The sequence below is a fragment of the Styela clava genome, chromosome 6 (genome assembly GCF_964204865.1).
Source record: "Styela clava chromosome 6, kaStyClav1.hap1.2, whole genome shotgun sequence".
In the NCBI taxonomy this organism is placed as follows: Eukaryota; Metazoa; Chordata; class Ascidiacea; order Stolidobranchia; family Styelidae; genus Styela; species Styela clava.
In genome coordinates this window covers 23,877,653-23,896,402 of record NC_135255.1, presented here as the reverse complement: position 1 = coordinate 23,896,402, position 18,750 = coordinate 23,877,653, and the positions used below count along the sequence as shown (strand labels likewise).

Below are 18,750 nucleotides of genomic sequence, written 5' to 3'. Positions count from 1 at the left end.
ACATCTTGCAGAGACTCTGTAGCGAAGGCAGAGGCTCCGTAGTAAGATGCGTTATTCTAGAGCAGGGGTCACCAACCCGTTGCCCGCGGGCACCAAGTCGCCCGCAGGGACCATATTAAACGCCTGCTGGTCTGTTTTAAAATAACTGAAATAACGGCGCTTATTAGTAAGCTACATCTATTAATTTTATTCTTGCTATTCTTGTTTAAACTTTATATGAAAAATGGAAATGACAATAATCAAACACTATGGCACCTGACTTTCGCAATCTTTGTTTCAATTGCGAAACACCTTCGCACTCATAATTTCATTAGAGTGAACACTGCAGGTATTTCTGATATCAAGAGTTTTGTCTAAATCAGTAATTTAATGTCTGGTGTTAAAATCTGTCTGTCAGATTTAAAAATTCCATGAAATTGGAACAATTATCTGGTCAGCTATGTTAATACTCAATCTCGGCCGTAACTGGACAAGTGAGAGCAGTGAGGTTCACTACTGCATTGATTATAAGCTTCTACCTTGCTAGAATGAAGTTTCTTTCACAAGTGCGACTTGAGCTGAGCCATCAACCCCAGATAACTTGTAAATCTGGCATCCACAATCAGGTTGCCAAAACAACAGATATCAGTGGAACTCTATTTGAGTAACAATTTACCTGGGTGAGATTCTCCTCTTTCATCCAGGAAAGCATTTACTAGTTGCCAGATTTTTTCAGTTGTTGCTGAATCTCCTGTGTTATTAAAATAGAAAATGATGAATCTGCTATTATGAATGAATCTGCTATTAAACTTTTGGCGCTCCAGAAGTAGTGTGTACCAATATGGCGGTAACTAATTTTGTTCGCCTACTTTGCATCAAGTTGTGTCATCCAAAGGGACTGAAACCTATAGCCAGACAAATATTTAAACAAGAATGCAAGGGCGTGTCAAACTTCTCTGCTGCCCAGGACGAGTAATTCTGCTGGCCAATACCGAATAATTAACTATTTCAAATATTTTCGAAATTATTATTTTCAAATTTGAAATTTCGAATACTTTGAAAATAAATCCAAATAAAATAAGCTTATCTGTAGTGTGTACCAATATGACGGTAACTAATTTTGTTCGCCTACTTTGCATCAAGTTGTGTCATCACAAGGGACTGAAACCTATAGCCAGACAAATATTTAAACAAGAATGCATGGGCGTGTCAAACTTCTCTGCTGCCCAGGACGAGTAATTCTGCTGGCCAATACCGAATAATTAACTATTTCAAATATTTTCGAAATTATTATTTTCAAATTTGAAATTTCGAATACTTTGAAAATAAATCCAAATAAAATAAGCTTATCTGTAGTGTGTACCAATATGACGGTAACTAATTTTGTTCGCCTACTTTGCATCAAGTTGTGTCATCACAAGGGACTGAAACCTATAGCCAGACAAATATTTAAACAAGAATGCATGGGCGTGTCAAATTTTTCTGCTGCCCAGGACGAGTAATTCTGCTGGTCAATAACGAATAATTAACTATTTCGAATACATTCGAAATTATTATTTTCAAATATGAAATTTCGAATACTTTGAAAATAAATTCAAATAAAAAAAGCTTATCTTCGTGTATGTCGGAATTTGCATACAATAAAGAATGGGATAACTGTTACCTACAAGCTGGCTACCAGAAAATTTATATTTTTAAATATAATTGATATTTTAATATCAATATTGGATTATAAGTGATATTTTAAGTTTTATGCCTTTTTTTAAGTACGAGAGTGCGAATCAAAATTAATTATAAAATGACAGTTAACCATACATTTTATGTCCACAGATTGCCGCCGTATCTTAGAGTAGGTTTGCATCAATTTATTAATAAAGTTGACGTAACTATGAGTTACGTTAAACACAGTTAAATTAATACAAAAAGTCATTTTAAATGCTCTTATTGTTTACGAATTAATTTTCCTTGAGGGCCGCATTTGGCCCCCGAACAACAGGTTAGACACCCCTGATTTAAATTATCAAACTAAGCAACAAACTAATCTCTATGAAAAGCGATTAATACACCACCATAAAATTTCTATGTCAGTTTTCTCAAGTCGAACAATAAGACACAACAAATATCAAAGCTTTACCAGTTTTCAATTTCCACAAAACGAGCAAATCCAGATTCCTCTCTTCCACATTTTTTGCATTTTCTTTTATGTTTCCAACCTCGTGCATACTGAGCGATAAACCTTTCCCAGACAATGCGAATCTTTGGAACAGTGCTGCGTTGTCGAAGACTTTAGGAACTGCTAGGAAAGCATCCTCGATTCTTGAACCTGATAAAGAAACGGATTCAATTACCTTTGTATATGGTGCTAATTATGTGAGTGACCCAGCGGTGAAATGCTATAGGTCAATGTCTTTTAGAGTGTTGTTGGAAAAACCCAGCATTTTGAAGTTGAAACAACAAAAAAATAACCTTAGTTTTCATATTTCCTGAAGAGGAAAACCAATAAAATAATTTATATATAGCATATCGACGCATGAAATCCAAATTGGGCTAAGTCCATTTTTCTAGTTTTGAGAAAAACGCAAAAAACGTTTTTTTTTGTTTCTTTTTTTTATTTCTCTAATACCTTACATCGAGGATGTCTAGTTTTTATGGTCCACCAAAGTTACAATGAAGGCCATATTTAGATGGTATAACAAAATTTCTGCTCCGCCCCAATTTTTTTTGGGGGGGTTTTTTTTTGGACTTAACCCTTTTTGGCTCTCAATTTTCTGTACCAGAAACAATTTTATTGGACTTAGGGCCCCTTTATTATATTATTATAGAGGCTGGTATGGACTTAGCGCTTTGTATTATATTTTTTGAGAGGAGCTATGTCCAAAAAACGGACTTAGCCCCAACTTACAATGCAGTTATCCAGAGCTAAGTCCACTATAGTAGACACAGCTCTGTTTAGTTCTCAAATGCCCTAAAAAAAAGGAGGGTTATGTCCATAGCTGTCTTGAGATTTAGAGCACCTAGAGATAAAGCAAATGGACCAAAATGTAGAGCTAAGTCCAGGAAAATCAGCAATTGAAAAATGTCATTTTTTGGAAAAGTGGACTTGGCACTGTCTGGTTTTGAGGTGTCGATATATACAGTATAAACAGGGATTTTGAGGAAAGCAATACCAGAGCAGACATGGAGACACAATGGTAAAATCAAATAGCACATCCGATATGAGTAGGGTGACCATATTTTTGTGACTTCAAAGCGGGACGCCTCCAAAGACAACGACCCCTTTACTGTGATTTTGTAACTTCACATTTTCCTATTTTACTACATAGGGTTACTTTTTAAATCAACCCGGCTGTCCTCATTAACCATATTGTCATCGAGAGTTCATTCGCAAATTCTCTGTCCAAATATCAGCCGCCGGGTTCAGTTCGAAAAATAGAAAGGAATTGACGCTAACAATACAAATAATTCGAATTTCAATTTTTTATGTACAGCAAAAGAAAGAAAGAATAGTAAAATAGCCTGGCGTTTTCAAGCATTGAGAATTTACTTCGACAATCATGCTTTTCTGTAGATAACACCTTCCTCAAAAAGACGTTGTTCAATGTTACATGTGATACGTTCGCTAAAAATGTTAGCGGAAAACAACGAAACAAACAAAATAACGCCTTCACCTTCAGCAAGTAGCCTAGCGCTGCGCTACATAGCAACAACAATAACGAGAACATGTTGATTGGTAATGTTCGTGTATTATGCTGGGTGGCTGAACGCCAAAGCGGGACTTTTGACTGACTGGTCGGGAAGGCTGGACAAGACGCTAAAAAGCGGAACTGGACAAGTTGCTAAAAAGCGGGACTGTCCCGCCTAAAGCGGGACGTATGGTAAGCCTAGATATGAGCATACATGAAATATAATGTCAATCTAAAAAAGAGGGCGATGCCCAAATATGCGGACATAAAGGCCGAAACATAGTAGTATGGGTATGAGGTGTGCGATGACCACTTCGCACACAGAAAAAAACAATCCCTTTAGCTCCAATAACTCATTTCAAATAAATCCAAGTTATGGCAATACTCCAATCGCAAAAAATAATATCTTTAACCGCTGAAAATTTCATAACAATTGGACAGTCGTTATTAGTTTTTTTTTGTAGAGAAAGAAGAAGAATGAGAAAAAGTGCCGCTTGCAAATTTTTTATACGATGATACCAAGTAATGGAAAACCTTCCATAATTTACCAGTGACACCACCTCTCTCTTGCCTGAAATATTGCTGGATAATCTCTGCTAGATGAGTCGGTGATGCCCTCGTTCCTGTAACACAAAGAAGTTGAAAGTTGTTGAAAGGTGCTTAGTCTCTAGTTATAGTTATAGCCTCTATAAAAAGGAAAGGTATTTTGTGATTAAAAAAACTATCTTTAAAAGAGACAACTTCCTTGCTGTTTAAAAACAATTTTGTTGAATGAGAACCAACCATTTTTTTCTTTCCAAAGATCAAGCATTCCAAACTTTTTATCTTCAACAGAATCAGGATTGTCTGCAATGATTGTTGAAACTTCTCCAGCAGTGAGCCTGAGACCATTTCCAGATAAAGCAAACATTTTGAAATGAATGAACGACGTGAATTTTCTTGCAATGTCAGCGAAAACATCTTCAATTCTGATGTCGCCTAAAACAATGAAATTGAGTTGAAAATGGGGAAAAAGATTTTCAAGTATCAATATCAAGGTCAGGTTTTATTTTTACAAAAATATGACCATCACTTGGTTGGGTGGCGCATCATGCCACCGCAACGTGGTTACGTAACTGCTGGTCGATTATGGGTTCCCCGTCATCAAGTCAATTCCTCTGGAAACAATATAACTGGCTAACTAAACTCATACCCGACATAGAGTGGCTCACTATATAATTAAGCCATACTATCGAATTTTCCACGATAAATATGTAAATCTCATCCATTTACTGTAAAAGAGAAGCCATTGGGAAACAAGGCTGGTTCGAGAGTGATGATCGGAAAGTGTAAAGATGATCGGGCATCTAATCAAGTTTCGTAATTTCTAATACTGCCTCTTGTGGTTTTGGTAAATTATCCAACTAGCATCGCTTCTTAAGGAATGTATTAAAGAGCCACTAGGCCTCTACTAGATGGATTATGTATTCTCCATTTCAATTGGCTTGCTCGAAGCAAAAGTGCGTTTGTTGTACTATCGGTTCGGCTAATTTTGCAAGTGACCTAGACATCCACTTGATTACAGTGGTGAAGTGTTGGGCAATGAGCGGTGCTAGAAAAAATCAGGTGCAATAATTCAGATGAATTAGGTCTTAAAATAGATAATAGTGGCATTTGATTACTACTTATATACAGCAACGTTCCTGTACAGGTTATATAAAATCCATTTAGGAAGAATCCATGAACGAGTTAAAGTTTGGTTTTGAACGGATTTACGGTTTTTGAGACAAGAATTAGAACATCATGTTACAAACAAGGCTGGGCCAAACTAATTTCGGCGCCCAGAAGTATGTGCACCAATATGACGGACACCTGAACAGAGTATGTGTACCATGTTATGGTTGAGCCATAATTCTATTTCAATTTTTCTTATTTTAGTACTATTACAACTTCGAGGACTAGTCAAGAGACTCCCTCCCGTAGTATTTGTACCTGAAATTATGTCCTAACCCTAACCTGGTCCCATACTACATTCTGGTGTCCGCGTCTTAGTTCACATACCACTGGAGCACCATGATTTCAATGGATATCGGGTTTCAATTTCTACTTGAGACTGTGTATGTGCATGCATAGTACAAGATTCGTACCTGCGAACTCAGACTGGGTAATCAGAGGTGTCAGAAAACATGACAGTTCCCATAATCTCACTGGTAGTTGTATTTAGGTGGCGCTAAAGAGTTGCTTACACCCCAAATTACTGTAATATTTTCGGGTTTGGTTTTCCGGTGTTTAGGAAATTCAAGATTTAGCATTAGATAGCTCAGAAATTGATCCAATAAATGTTTGGGGTACATGGGCCTGGTAAATAACAGGTTATAAGAAAAGTTGGCTAATTCATAGTGAAAGTTTATGAAGTTGGCTCAGAAGTTAGCAAATTGTGTTGGAAATATGTTCCCAATCCCACTTTTAATCAACAAGTGCAATTTTGCAAATTTGAACCCCGGGATAATTATGTCGAGTGGAGTATTGGGTATTGTGTCTTTGTAGGATGATTCACGTAAGCGCTGGTCGGTTTTTCCACCATCCAAGTCCACAAATCCGAAACAAGTAACTTCCCATACCTTCCCATACATAGTATTCCCATACCTGAAATGAACTGCTAACCGAATAAGAGGCCATGGCTGCCTTGCTGAGGTTATATAAGGACAGACATATATAGCTCGTCTAGTCAGAATGAAATGGCTCAGATTCGAAATACAATTTCTCGAGCCAGAATTGTTTTGTTAGGAGCCACATTTGAATATATATTAGAGTAGAATAAGCCTGATTCCTGATTGGGTACGAAAGCATTTAAAATTGTTTGGAAAATTTTATTTTATAATAAAATGTTTTCCAGAATAACTTTATTCATCTGCAGAAATTCATTTGCTGAGAAATGTTACTCACTAGCTCCAACTGGTGCCGATGCTCCTCGAGACTCATTTGAATCAGTGTCGAACGGCTGAGCCTTAGTTGGCCTTTCCCCTCCTTCTTCAGATCGTTCAGCTAAAGAAAGAAACCAGACAATAAATTAATTCGCTTCTCGGAGATAATGCTGGGTTCGGACAACCCAAAACCAAAATCTGATATATTAATATCGCCTCAGAACAAAGTTGCTAATTCCTAAAAATAATCTAAGTGACCGTTTGCTGAGTATGTAGTTTTCGCTTCCTGCATTAGAAACGATTCATTGTAGCAATATCTCATTTTTGACAGAAATTCAATTGATTAGAAGAGAATTATGACAGTTTTGTGAGCCCGGATTAAGTCTATGAAACGGCACTAAATTGATAATATTATTGAGCCAAGTATTGAATTGCAAAAATACGAAAGAGTTTTGTTCAATTTCAGATGACTATTTATGGGGTTGGCCAGAATTCGAGTTTTGCATTTCTGTGATATTTGCTTTGGTGCTACAGTTGTACAGGGTGACCAGACCAAGTGTAGACAAATGTTAATTAAAATATCTACAATATAAATGTACGTGATTAAAAAACATTTTGCAGAAAATAGCAATATAATTATAAATAATGTAATTCATTGTTATTTTCAGATATATCCCCTCTTTGGCTTCACTCGACGCCTTGATCTGTCTGGAACTTGAATGCACGGGGCACGTATGATTTATCCTGATCTGGACCAGACTGGTCGGTTTCAAAACACAAGTGAAAAGAATGCACAACCTGTCAGAATTTGTTACCAACCCATCAATTCAACAGAACTACAACTAACAAACAATATTTTTTGCTATTCTCATGAGTTATATAATGTTTTATCTGAATCGAATCTCACATGGTATTAACTTGCCATTAAAGATTATGCCACCCTTGTTCAAGGCTCTAAGACTGTCTTGAAAATACCATATGGAAAGGGACTAGGTAACCACATCTTATGCCAGAGGTTTAGGCAAATATTCAATCTGCAAGTGCCAGCCGCTGTGAGAAAATGTGTGGAGGATGTCCTGCTAAAAAATTATTGTTTTCCATAATCATGTTAACTGTTAAGGGCACAGTATTTAACTAATTGGCAAAATTTGAACTCGGTTCCACCAATAGGGTTCCGCCAATAGAATTACTAGCCTTTTAAACATGGATGTAGTGGCATAATGAGTTCAACTAGGCACTTAACTACCCGGAATGCCTAAAGTGGAGAAAATTGTTACCCTTCTTTTGAATTGGAAGAAAGATACTTTGGCTTCGAATCCCAACTAAAAAAAAATAAAGGCTATTGTAAAGTTTTTTTTTTTACTTCAAACTCGCACTTTTGAAAATTACCTTCAAAATAAACTACGAAGAGTTTGAAAATTAAAAATTGATGCCGCAACATTGGACAAAACACTCAACATTTCACCAATTATTAGTTTTATTTCAAAAGCATTCTAAGCAATTTCCAAGACAAATATATTACCTTTGCCAACTTTAGACGCCTTCTGCACTTTAGTCTTCTGATCCAATGATGGAGCATCCGGTTCCCGATGACTCTCTGATGCTCCAGATACATTGGATTCAGGTTTTTCTATTATTTGAGATGATTCTGGGAGAACAAGGTTTGGAAATCATTATGAAGAATTGTAGAAACTAAGTCTATGACTGGTAACCAAATAAGAGGCCTCCTCCGGTTTCCAAGACAAATATATTACCTTTGCCAACTTTAGACGCCTTCTGCACTTTATTCTTTTGATCCAATGATGAAGCATGCGGTTCCCGATGACTCTCTGATGCTCCAGATACATTGGATTCAGGTTTTTCTATTAATTGAAATGATTCTGGGAGAACAAGGTTTGGATATCATTATGAAGGGTTGTAGAAACTAAGTCTATGACTGGTAACCAAATAAGAGGCCTCCGCCGGTTTTGAGCATTCATGGCCCCCTGTTTGTTATTGGAGTAGTAGTTTATATTGATATTCTTATTTGTAGATTCCGAATCCCTATAGGTTTAGCCAATTTATGCTCAATAAGGTGGAAACATCCTGCGAAATAGCCTTATCAGGCAATGAAACTGGTAAGAACGGGTCACAGAAAAAAATTAAATCTGTTTTATGTCTAGCATTGCGACCCACTTGCAACTGTCCTGTTGCCCTCTTGGAGAGTTATTGACCCCCGGTTGGGAACCACTGATATAAGTCGTAGTTTTTATTTAGGTCAGATTATTAGCTGGGTAGCCTGGCAATGTTTAGACATTTAGTTTATTTTGGAATACATAAATGGAAGTTGCAAATGGCGCGGGTGGAAATGTCCAGGAAAGCAATTATTTGTGGCTGAAGTTTTCCACGAGTAGAAATAGAGTAGGATGAGTGAAGTTACATTATTCTGATGGGAAAATATATCGGTATGTTGATCAATCAGGAACATCATGTTTATGTAAATGTTTTTCAGAATAACTCGATTCATTTGCAAAAAATCACTGAGAAATGTTACTCACTAGCTCCATCTGGTGTCGATGCTGGTCCAGACTCATCAGAGTGGAACGGCTGAGCCTTAGATGTCACTTCTGCTTCTTCTATAGATTGTTCAGCTAAGAAAAAAATCAAACAATAATTTTAAATCACTTATCGGGGATTATGCTTGGTTCGGACACACCTCATCAAAATCTGATATATTAATTTATCGTTACATAGCAAAGATATTCTAGGTGACTGTTAACAGAGCACACAGTTGCCGCTTCATGCATTCAAAACAACTCATTGTAGCAACTTTTCATTTTCGTACGAAGATTGAAATTTTTCATTTATTAGAAAGTATTTATGACAGTTTGTGAATCCGGATTAAGCACTAATTTGGTGATAATTTTGAGCTAAGTAATAAATTGCAAAAGTACGAAAAAGTTTTCAAGTTTATGAGCATTCTGATTATTGATATTTCAAGTCATCAAATTTGATAAGTGTTTACTTTTTTAAATTATCCACCGGAATTTAAAGTTAAAAAAAAAATCCAACTAGGTTTAAATAAAATATTTAGGCAAAATATTTATAGAATATTTTGAAATACAAAAACCAATTGTTTGCTCAGCCTTAAAAAAAACGAAAGCAAATTGAAAGTATGCCTATCTTACACACCCATTCACAAGTCTTGTATAAAAACCTGATTTCTCGTAAAAAATTACTCACTAGTTCCCTCTAGTGTTGGTGCTTCTTCTGGCAATGCTAGATCAGTGCGAGATACTTCCGCTTCTGTGACAGCTTGTTCAGCTGGAGGAAGCTTTGGATCTGCATCAGCTATGAAATAATATTACAATTATTTGATTGGGTAAATAAAATATAGATGGTAAAATCCTAATCATTGACTTGACAAAAAAGTTGGACGTAACAAAAGTAATTCCAACCCAAATTTTCACCAAATGAAATTTTCAAAATACTAAATCAGGACATAAAACTGAAATAAATTTTAAATCTGAGCATCCGAATAAAATGACTCGGACTATATAATAAATACCAAACGATTGACTCGACTCGAGACGCAGATAACGAGTGATTTGCGACTTAGGGTTCACGGACTTTAATCCAACACTAGAACAATATTCAGGATGGACAATTTTAAAACATTGGAGAAAAGAATGCACAACCTGCCAGAATTTGTTACCAGCCCATCAATTCAACAGAACTACAACTAACAACATAATTGTTTGCTATTCTCATAAGTCATATATTGTTTTATCTGAATCAAAGATCATAGGGGTACTTGCTATCAAAAAAATGCAACACAAGTCGAGTCATTAACTTCCTGAGTAACAAGTCGAGTCCCAAGTCATAAGCAAGAGTGAAATGAACAAATACCAGTCACCTTGTTAGAAAATTACTCAAATTTATTGTTGATGCCATAACATGAAACCGGAGTTACATGGCTCGGTATCTGCCTGGAGTCCGAGTTCAATACATCAAGTACCACAAGTATTTCTAGAGGTTGCGGCCAAACAGAAAAATAAAGTTTGTCTCCTGACCATAGAGGTTGTATTTTTTGTTTTATTTAGATTGTTAGCTTTGGATCCTGACAAAGTTTAGGCCTTTTAGTTTATTTTGGATATCATAAATGGAAGTTGGGAATGCCGCAGGTGGAAGCAAATAATTGTGGCTGATGTTTTCCACGGGAAAAAATAAAGCAGGATGAGTGAAGTTACATTCCAACGATGGGAAGACACACCGGTATGTTGATAAACCAAGGAACACGATAATGCTTGTGAAAGGATATGAGCGAATAAAAAATTATTGTAAAATTATATTTATGATTTTTTTAGGAATAACTAAATCATTTGCAATAATTCACTGAGGAATGTTACTCACTAGCTCCATCTGGTGCCGATGCTCTTTTAGACTCATCAGAGTGGAACGGCTGAACTTTAGATGTCACTTCTGTTTCTTCTACTGATCGTTCAGCTAAAAAAAGAAACCAAACAATAAATTAAAGCACTTCTCGCAGCTAATGCTTGGTTCGGACATCCCCTCACCAAAATCGGATATAATAATATTGCTACAGAACTAAGTTGTCAATTGCAAAATATATTTTAAGTGACTGATAACAGATCATACAGTAGACGCTTCGTGCATTCAACTCATTGCAGCAATTTTTCATTTTCGTTCGAAGATTAGAAATTTCATGGATTAGAAGGAAATTATGACAGTTTTGTGAGCCGGATTAAGTTCATGAAATGGCACTAAATTAATAAAAATATTGAGCCAAGTATTAAATTGAAAAAATTCGAAAGAAGTTTATGATCATTCTGCATTATTGTTTTTTAGGTCATTAAATTTGAAAAGTGTTTACTTTTTAAGTTATCCACCGGAATAATAATTTCGGATATTTAATTAGATGGCCAGAGTTCAAGTTTGTGATATTCGCTTCGGTGCTGCAATTGTATTTTTAATCTCACTCGTATAATTCTGAGTGGGTGTCATGTTTAAAAGGCGCTGAGTAATGTGTAAATTTACCCTGGCAGCCCTATTCTACAAGCAGGAAATAGAATATCAGAATATAAAAAGGCAAAATAATTTTAGGTTTAATTAAAACATTTGAGCAAAATATTTATAGAATATTGTCATTTACAAAATCTAACTGTTTGCTCAACATTGATAAAACAAAAGCAAATGAAAAGAATTTCTATTTTACACACCCATTCACAAGTCTTATATGAAAACCTGATTTTTTCTAAAAAGTTACTCACTAGTTCCCTCTGGTGTTGGTGCTTTTTCTGGAAAAGTTGGATCAGTGCGAGACACTTCCTCTTCTGCTACAGCTAGTTCATCTGGAGGAAATTGTGGAGCTGTGGCAGCTATGGAAAAATAATACACCTATTTGTTTGGTTGAATAAAATGATAAATACGAAAAATTTTATGAAATGACTTAAAATGACAAAAAAGTTCGACGTAACAAAATAAATTCCAACCCAGATTTCAACCAAATAAAATGCTAAAAAAAAATACCAAATCAGGATATAAAAATCCAATAACAAACGATTGACTCGGCTCGAGGCGCAGATAACGAGTGATTTGCAACTTGGGTTTTATGGATTCTTCAGTTTCAAATACAAGAGAAATGGATGCACAAACTGCCAGAATTTGTTACCAGCCCATAAATTCAACAGAACTAAAACTAACAAACAAAATTGTTTGCTATTCTCGTAAGTCATATATTGTGATACCTGAATCAAAACTCACAAGTTCAAACTCGCATACAAATTTGACAACTTTAAATTCAACTACCAAGAGTTTAAAAATTTGAATTTGATGCCGCAACCTTGGTCAAAACTCTCAATCATCCCTCCGCACTCGACTCTTTTGATAATTAATATTTTAAAATCATTCGAAGCAATTTCCAGAACGAATATATAACCTCGTCCAACTTTAGACACCTTCTGCACTTTAGTCGTCTGATCCATTGATGAAGCACCTGCTTCCTGGTGACTCTCTGATGCTCCAGACTCAGGTTTATCTATTATTTGAGATGATTCTGTTAGAACAAGATTTGGAAATATTTTTGAAGTAATGTAGGAAGTAACTCTGTGGTCGACTTTAGAACAAGGTTCGAAATTTATCCTTATCAATTATTGTAAAAACTAAGTCTACGGCTAAAATTTCAATTTTCGAATCATTGCTTTTCCTACAATTCCCAGTTCATATTTCAAGCCTGGTATTTTATGCATGGTTTGCCTTATGCTGGGGTTATATAAAGGCAGGCATATATAACTCATCTAGTCAGAATGAAATGGCTCAGATTTGAAGTACAATTTCTCGGGCCAGAACTGTTTTGTTAGGAGCCACATTTGAATATATATTAGAGTAGAATAACCCTGGTCCCTGATTGGGTACGAGTGCATTGAAAATCATTTCGAAAATTCTATTTACAAAAAAAAATTCTATTTTATTTATTTGCGAAAATTCATTCACTGAGAAATGTTACTCACTAGCTCCATCTGGTGCCGATGCTCCTGGGGACTCATTTGAATCAGTGTCGAACGGCTGAGTCTTAGTTGGCGTTTCCCCTCCTTCTACAGATCGTTCAGCTAAAAAAAGAAATCAACCAATAAATTAAAGAACTTTTTAAAGCTAATGCCCGCTTCGGAGACCCCCCCCAATATTTGATATTTTAATATCGCTACAGAACTAAGTTGTCAATCACAAAATATATTTTAAGCGACTGATAACAGAGTATGATTCTGCAGCCACATTGGATTCAGGTTTTCCATTATCTGAGATGATTCTGTGAGAAAACAATGTTTGGAATTCATCATGAAGTATTGTAAAAACTAAGTCTATGGCTTAAATTTTAATTTTCGAGGCATTGCTTCCAAGTCTCTACACTCCCAAGTCACAATTCAAGTCAAACTCCGGAAGCTTTGATCACTCATAGCCCCCCTGTTTGTCTTTATAGTAGCATTTATATTGTTATTCTTATTGTCAGATTCCGAATCCGAGTAAGTTCAAACAATACATGCTCGATAAAGTGAAAAAAAACTGCGAAATAACCTTATCAAGCAAAGAAAATGATAAGAACGGAGAAGTAAAATCTGTTTTCTGTCTGGCATTTTGCCCCCCCCCCCCTCCTGTAACTGCTTTGTGGCCCCTTTGTGAAGCTATGAATCCTGGTTGGGGACAACTGATAAAAGTTGTATTTAGGTCAGATTAAATCTTGTTAGCTAGAAAGCCTGGCAGAGTTTAAGCCTTTTAGTTTATTTTAAATAACATAAATGAAAGTTGCAAATGCCACGAGGGGAAATGTCCATGGAAACAAATATTTGTGGCTGTTAGAATTACTTTATTTATTTGCAACATTTATTTAAAAAATGTTACTCACTAGCTCCACCTGGTGCAGACGCTCTTTCAGACTCATCTGGATCAGAGTGGAACGACTGAGCCTTAGATGACGCCTCTCCGCCTTCTATGGATTGTTTAGCTAGAGAAATAAATGAAATAATAAATTGAAGCACCTCTCCGAGATAATGCTTGGTTCGGACATCCCTCGCCAAAATTTGATATATTAATATCGCTACAGAGCTAGTAGCAATTTCTCATTTTTGTTCAAAGCTCAGAAATTCAATTATTTCAAAAGAACAATAATTAATTACCAGTCCATCAACCAGCACTACAACTAACAAACATTATTGTTTGCTATTCTCATAAATTCACTTGCTCTCAAAGATTATGTAACACTTGTTTGAGATTCCGAGACTATCTTAAAACTATCTTATTGGAAGGGACTAGATAGCTTTGTCTTAGACCAGAGGATTCGACAAATAATCAAACTGCAAGTGGAAGCAGCTGTGGGAAAAGGGTGGAGTCTGTCAAGCTAAGAAGATTACTGTTTGAGATTACTGTCTGATCTGAGATGAACTGGTAACCTAATAAGAGGACATGACTTACCATATGCTCAGAATATATAAGGATAACCATAAATATCTTATGTTCAGGTTTGAGTCACTAGACAGAATGAAAGTGCTCAGATTCGAAGTACAATTGCCCAGGCCAAAAATGTTTTGTTAGGAGCCACATTTGAATACATATTAGAGTAGAATAGCTGTGATCCCTGATTGGGTACGAGAGCATTATTTGGAAAATTATATTTAGGAAAATGTTTTTTAGAATAACTTTATTTATTTGCAAAATTTTACTGAGAAATGTTACTCACTAGCTCCATCTGGTGCCGATGCTCCTCGAGACTCATTTGAATCAGTGTCGAACGGCTGAGCCTTAGTTGGCGTTTCCCCTCCTTCTACAGATCGTTCAGCTGAAAAAAGAAACCAACCAATAAATTAAAGAACTTCTTGAAGCTAATGCCCGGTTCGGTCACCCCCCACCAATATTTGATATATTAATATCGCTACAAGACTAAGTTGTCAATTACAAAAGATATTAAGCAACTGATAACAGAGTATGAAGTTACCGCTTTGTGCATTTAAATCAACTCATTGTAACAATTTTTCATTTTTGTTTAAAAATCAAAAAATTCAATTGATTAGAAGGAAATTATGACAGTTTTGTGAGCCCATATTAAGTCTATGAGATGACACTAAATTGATAATAATATTGAGTCACGTATTTAATTGCAAAAATACGAAATATTTATTTAAATTCATTACCTCGTCCAACTTTAGTCACCATCTGCACTTTAGTCTTATGATCCACTGATGAAGCCCCTACTTTCTGGGGGCTGTCTGATTCTCCAGCCACATTGGACTCAGATTTTTCCTTTATTTGAGATGATTCTGTGAGAAAACAAAGTTTGGAATTCATCATGAAGTATTGTAAAAACTAAGTCTATGGCTTGAATTTTAATTTTCAAGGCATTGCTTTCAAGTCTCTACACTTCCAAGTCACAATTCAAGTCAAACTCCGGAAGCTTTGAGCACTCATAGCCCCCCTGTTTGTTTTTATAGTAGCATTTATATTGTTATTCTTATTGTCAGATTCCGAATCCCAGTACGTTCAAACAATTCATGCTAGATAAAGTTAAAAAAAATGCGAAATACCCTTATCAAGCAAAGAAAATGATAATAACGGAGAATTAAAATCTGTTTTGTGTCTGGCATTTGCCCCCCCTCCTCCTGTAACTGCTTTGTGGCCCCTTTGGGAAGCTATGGCCCCTGGTTGGGGACAACTGATGAAAGTTGTTTTTAGGTCAGATTAAGTCTTGTTAGCTAGAAAGCCTGGCAAAGTTTAAGCCTTTTAGTATATTTTAAATAACATAAATGGAAGTTGCAAATGCCACGAGGGGAAATGTCCATGGAAACAAATATTTGTGGCTGTTAGAATTACTTTATTTATTTGCAACATTTATTTTTAAAATGTTACTCACTAGCTCCACCTGGTGCCGACGCTCTTTCAGACTCATCTGGATCAGAGTGGAACGGCTGAGCCTTAGATGACGCCTCTCCGCCTTCTATGGATTGTTTAGCTAGAGAAATAAATCAAATAATAAATTGAAGCACCTCTCCGAGATATTGCTTGGTTCGGACATCCCTCGCCAAAATTTGATATATTAATATCGCTACAGAACTAGTAGCAATTTCTCATTCTTGTTCAAAGCTCAGAAATTCAATTATTTCAAGAGCACAAGAATTAGTTACCAGTTAATCAACCAGCACTACAACTAACAAACATTATTGTTTGCTATTCTCATAAATTCACTTGCTCTCAAAGATTATGTAACACTTGTTTGAGATTCCGAGACTATCTTAAAACTATCTTATTGGAAGGGACTAGATAGCCTTGTCTTAGACCAGAGGATTCGACAAATAATTAAACTGCAAGTGGAAGCAGCTGTGGGAAAAGGGTGGAGTCTGTCAAGCTAAGAAGATTACTGTTTTTCAGAAATCATATTTTGTATGATGAGTTCAACCAGCCCCTTAACTTTTCGGAATGCATTAACCCATCTTCAAAACTGAAAAAATAATCCCAACTTGAGAAAAGTAACGGTCATTTTTTCTATTTTTTACTTCGAACTCACACTTTCAAAATTCTGACAACATCAAAATAAACTACCAAAAGTGCCTTGGTCAAAAAACACTCAATTATTCCACTGCACTCTAATTATTGATAGTTTTGTATTAAAAATTATTCTTAGCAATTTCCAAAACAAATTCATTACCTCGGCCAACTTTAGACGCCATCTGCACTTCAGTCTTCTGATTCACTGGTGAAACACCCGCTTCCTGGTGGCTCTCTGATGCTCCAGACTCAGGTTTTTCTATTATTCGGGAAGGTTCTGTGAGAACAAAGTTTAGAAATCATGATGAAGTATTGTAGGAACTAATTCTATGGTTGGAATTTTAATTTTTAAGTCATTGCATTTCCGAGTCAAAGGTTGGATCTCTGACTTCCTAGTAAGCAGTCAAGTTACTTCACAATTGGAGTCCATGAGTTCCCGAGTTTCAAAAAAAAATCACTGCACTCCCGTTTGACAAATTAATTCACTATTTGCAAGTCACAAGTCGAGTCACTCCTCACAGCCTCGAGTGAATTCAAGTCGTCTTTCACCCAGATGCCTTTAGTATTTGAAAAACAAGACTCGAGTTAAGTCAATGAACAGATGCCTCCCCCATGATCATTTGGCTTTACTAGTAGTTGACTTTAGTAATATTAGATAAATATCATAAATATTACCACGGCTGAAATCGGGTGGTTCTTGCTGTCTGCATGATACCTACATTCACAAAGTCTTGCTCGGAGCAAAACTGTAGAGAAATTCAGAAAAGCCAAATAAATTTGTACTCACCCATTTTGAGATGAAAATAATTGTTCTTTTCACGATGATTTTAAAAAATCGCCGGTAGTTAGCAAAAACTTGGAAACAGGCTGAGAAAAAAATGAAACACTTTTTATTTCAAGAGTGGGAAAAAGAAATTGATGCCACGTCTTGAATCTTATATTCATATCGAGTTTCTATCATGTTTCATGACGTCATACATTCGAACTCCCTGGTAGTTCGATCCTAACTGTTGTTTCAACTTATTTCACGAACTATTTAAACTCAACATTCTACAACAGTGGTTCCCAACCTTTCTACTCTCTGACTCTGGCTTGCCGGTAAATTAAATTAAATGTACTCGCGGACTGGCGAAAACATGAAATGAGCGGAACAGAAAGTAATAACATATATTCACGCAATGTTAGGCAAGGACTATGTTTCTAGATAATGAAAATAAAAACATCCGAAAGCATTTCACATGACTGGACATAGAAATTCGAAACGTCGGCAACTTAAATCGTTTTGCTAACACGGGTTGTGCTTTATTTATCATCAATATCAAATACCGTGTCGTCCAAAAACTGGAAGCGGTGTAACATAAAATGATAACATAGATTTGCGCAATAAAATCCAATGCCTTTGCTTCGTTTTGAATAAAGCTCTTGGTAAAAATATTTTTTGTTTTACTGGTTTGAAAACGATTTGATTGCTCGATTACTTGGCGATGCGTATTTGATATCGAGAGATATCCAGAATTAGGACAGGGATTTTTTAAATCTGGACTGTAAAGTAAAATCACAACATAGTCTTGCTTTCTCTTGTGATTGTCAGCTTATCGCTTTTTGGGAATTATCTGGTCCAGAAGACGACCCATTCTCCTTGTTTTTGTTAAAAGCATCAAAATTCTTTGTTTGTTAAACTGATATCATATTAATCACTGCAGTTGATCGACGCCTCAAACAAAATGGAATTATTTTTTCAAAGACAAATCCATCGATAACTTGGCACCGCACCAGGCTCAAAATCCTGTTGAACGTCACTTGGAAAAGAACACTGCCGCCCATCAAGTTATGATATGATTTACATATAGATCATATCTTACTGGATGTAAAAGCAAAGCCCTTCCTGACTGTTTTCTGGTTTAAACAAAGAAATATCCATACCCTTTTCATTTGGATGGTCATATAAAGCAGAAAAAGCATGCAGAACAGATAAAATTCTCGTGCCGATTTCAGGTTTCTGAATCATGCAAGATTTGACAGGGCACTTTTGCGAGGAATCGGAACGAAGCGAAATGTGTGATTATTCAGCATCGAGGCTTCGCCGGGTCATGAATACCGCACTAAGCAAATAGCAATAAGACGACGGAAGAGAAATTGCGTAATAAACCAACGCA

General features: G+C 36.0%; 1 protein-coding gene across 1 annotated transcript in view; it reads right to left on the bottom strand.

The window, feature by feature from the left end:
• The window catches only part of LOC120331185 (uncharacterized), a 105,560-nt gene extending 88,106 nt beyond the window's left edge, over positions 1-17,454 (bottom strand). Inside the window, exons 1-19 of the mRNA XM_078113344.1 lie at positions 17,382-17,454; positions 16,755-16,871; positions 15,963-16,061; positions 15,247-15,372; positions 14,796-14,894; positions 13,965-14,063; positions 13,075-13,173; positions 12,504-12,620; positions 11,836-11,943; positions 10,958-11,050; positions 9,788-9,895; positions 9,103-9,195; positions 8,320-8,445; positions 8,088-8,213; positions 6,588-6,686; positions 4,446-4,640; positions 4,211-4,285; positions 2,114-2,302; positions 656-730 (exon numbers count right to left, since the gene is read on the bottom strand). Coding sequence (XP_077969470.1) covers positions 656-730; positions 2,114-2,302; positions 4,211-4,285; positions 4,446-4,640; positions 6,588-6,686; positions 8,088-8,213; positions 8,320-8,445; positions 9,103-9,195; positions 9,788-9,895; positions 10,958-11,050; positions 11,836-11,943; positions 12,504-12,620; positions 13,075-13,173; positions 13,965-14,063; positions 14,796-14,894; positions 15,247-15,372; positions 15,963-16,061; positions 16,755-16,871; positions 17,382-17,385 — 2,047 coding nt within the window. The 5' untranslated portion in view covers positions 17,386-17,454. The remainder of the gene's footprint in view (positions 1-655; positions 731-2,113; positions 2,303-4,210; positions 4,286-4,445; positions 4,641-6,587; positions 6,687-8,087; positions 8,214-8,319; positions 8,446-9,102; positions 9,196-9,787; positions 9,896-10,957; positions 11,051-11,835; positions 11,944-12,503; positions 12,621-13,074; positions 13,174-13,964; positions 14,064-14,795; positions 14,895-15,246; positions 15,373-15,962; positions 16,062-16,754; positions 16,872-17,381) is intronic.
• Between the last annotated feature and the right edge of the window lie 1,296 nt (positions 17,455-18,750).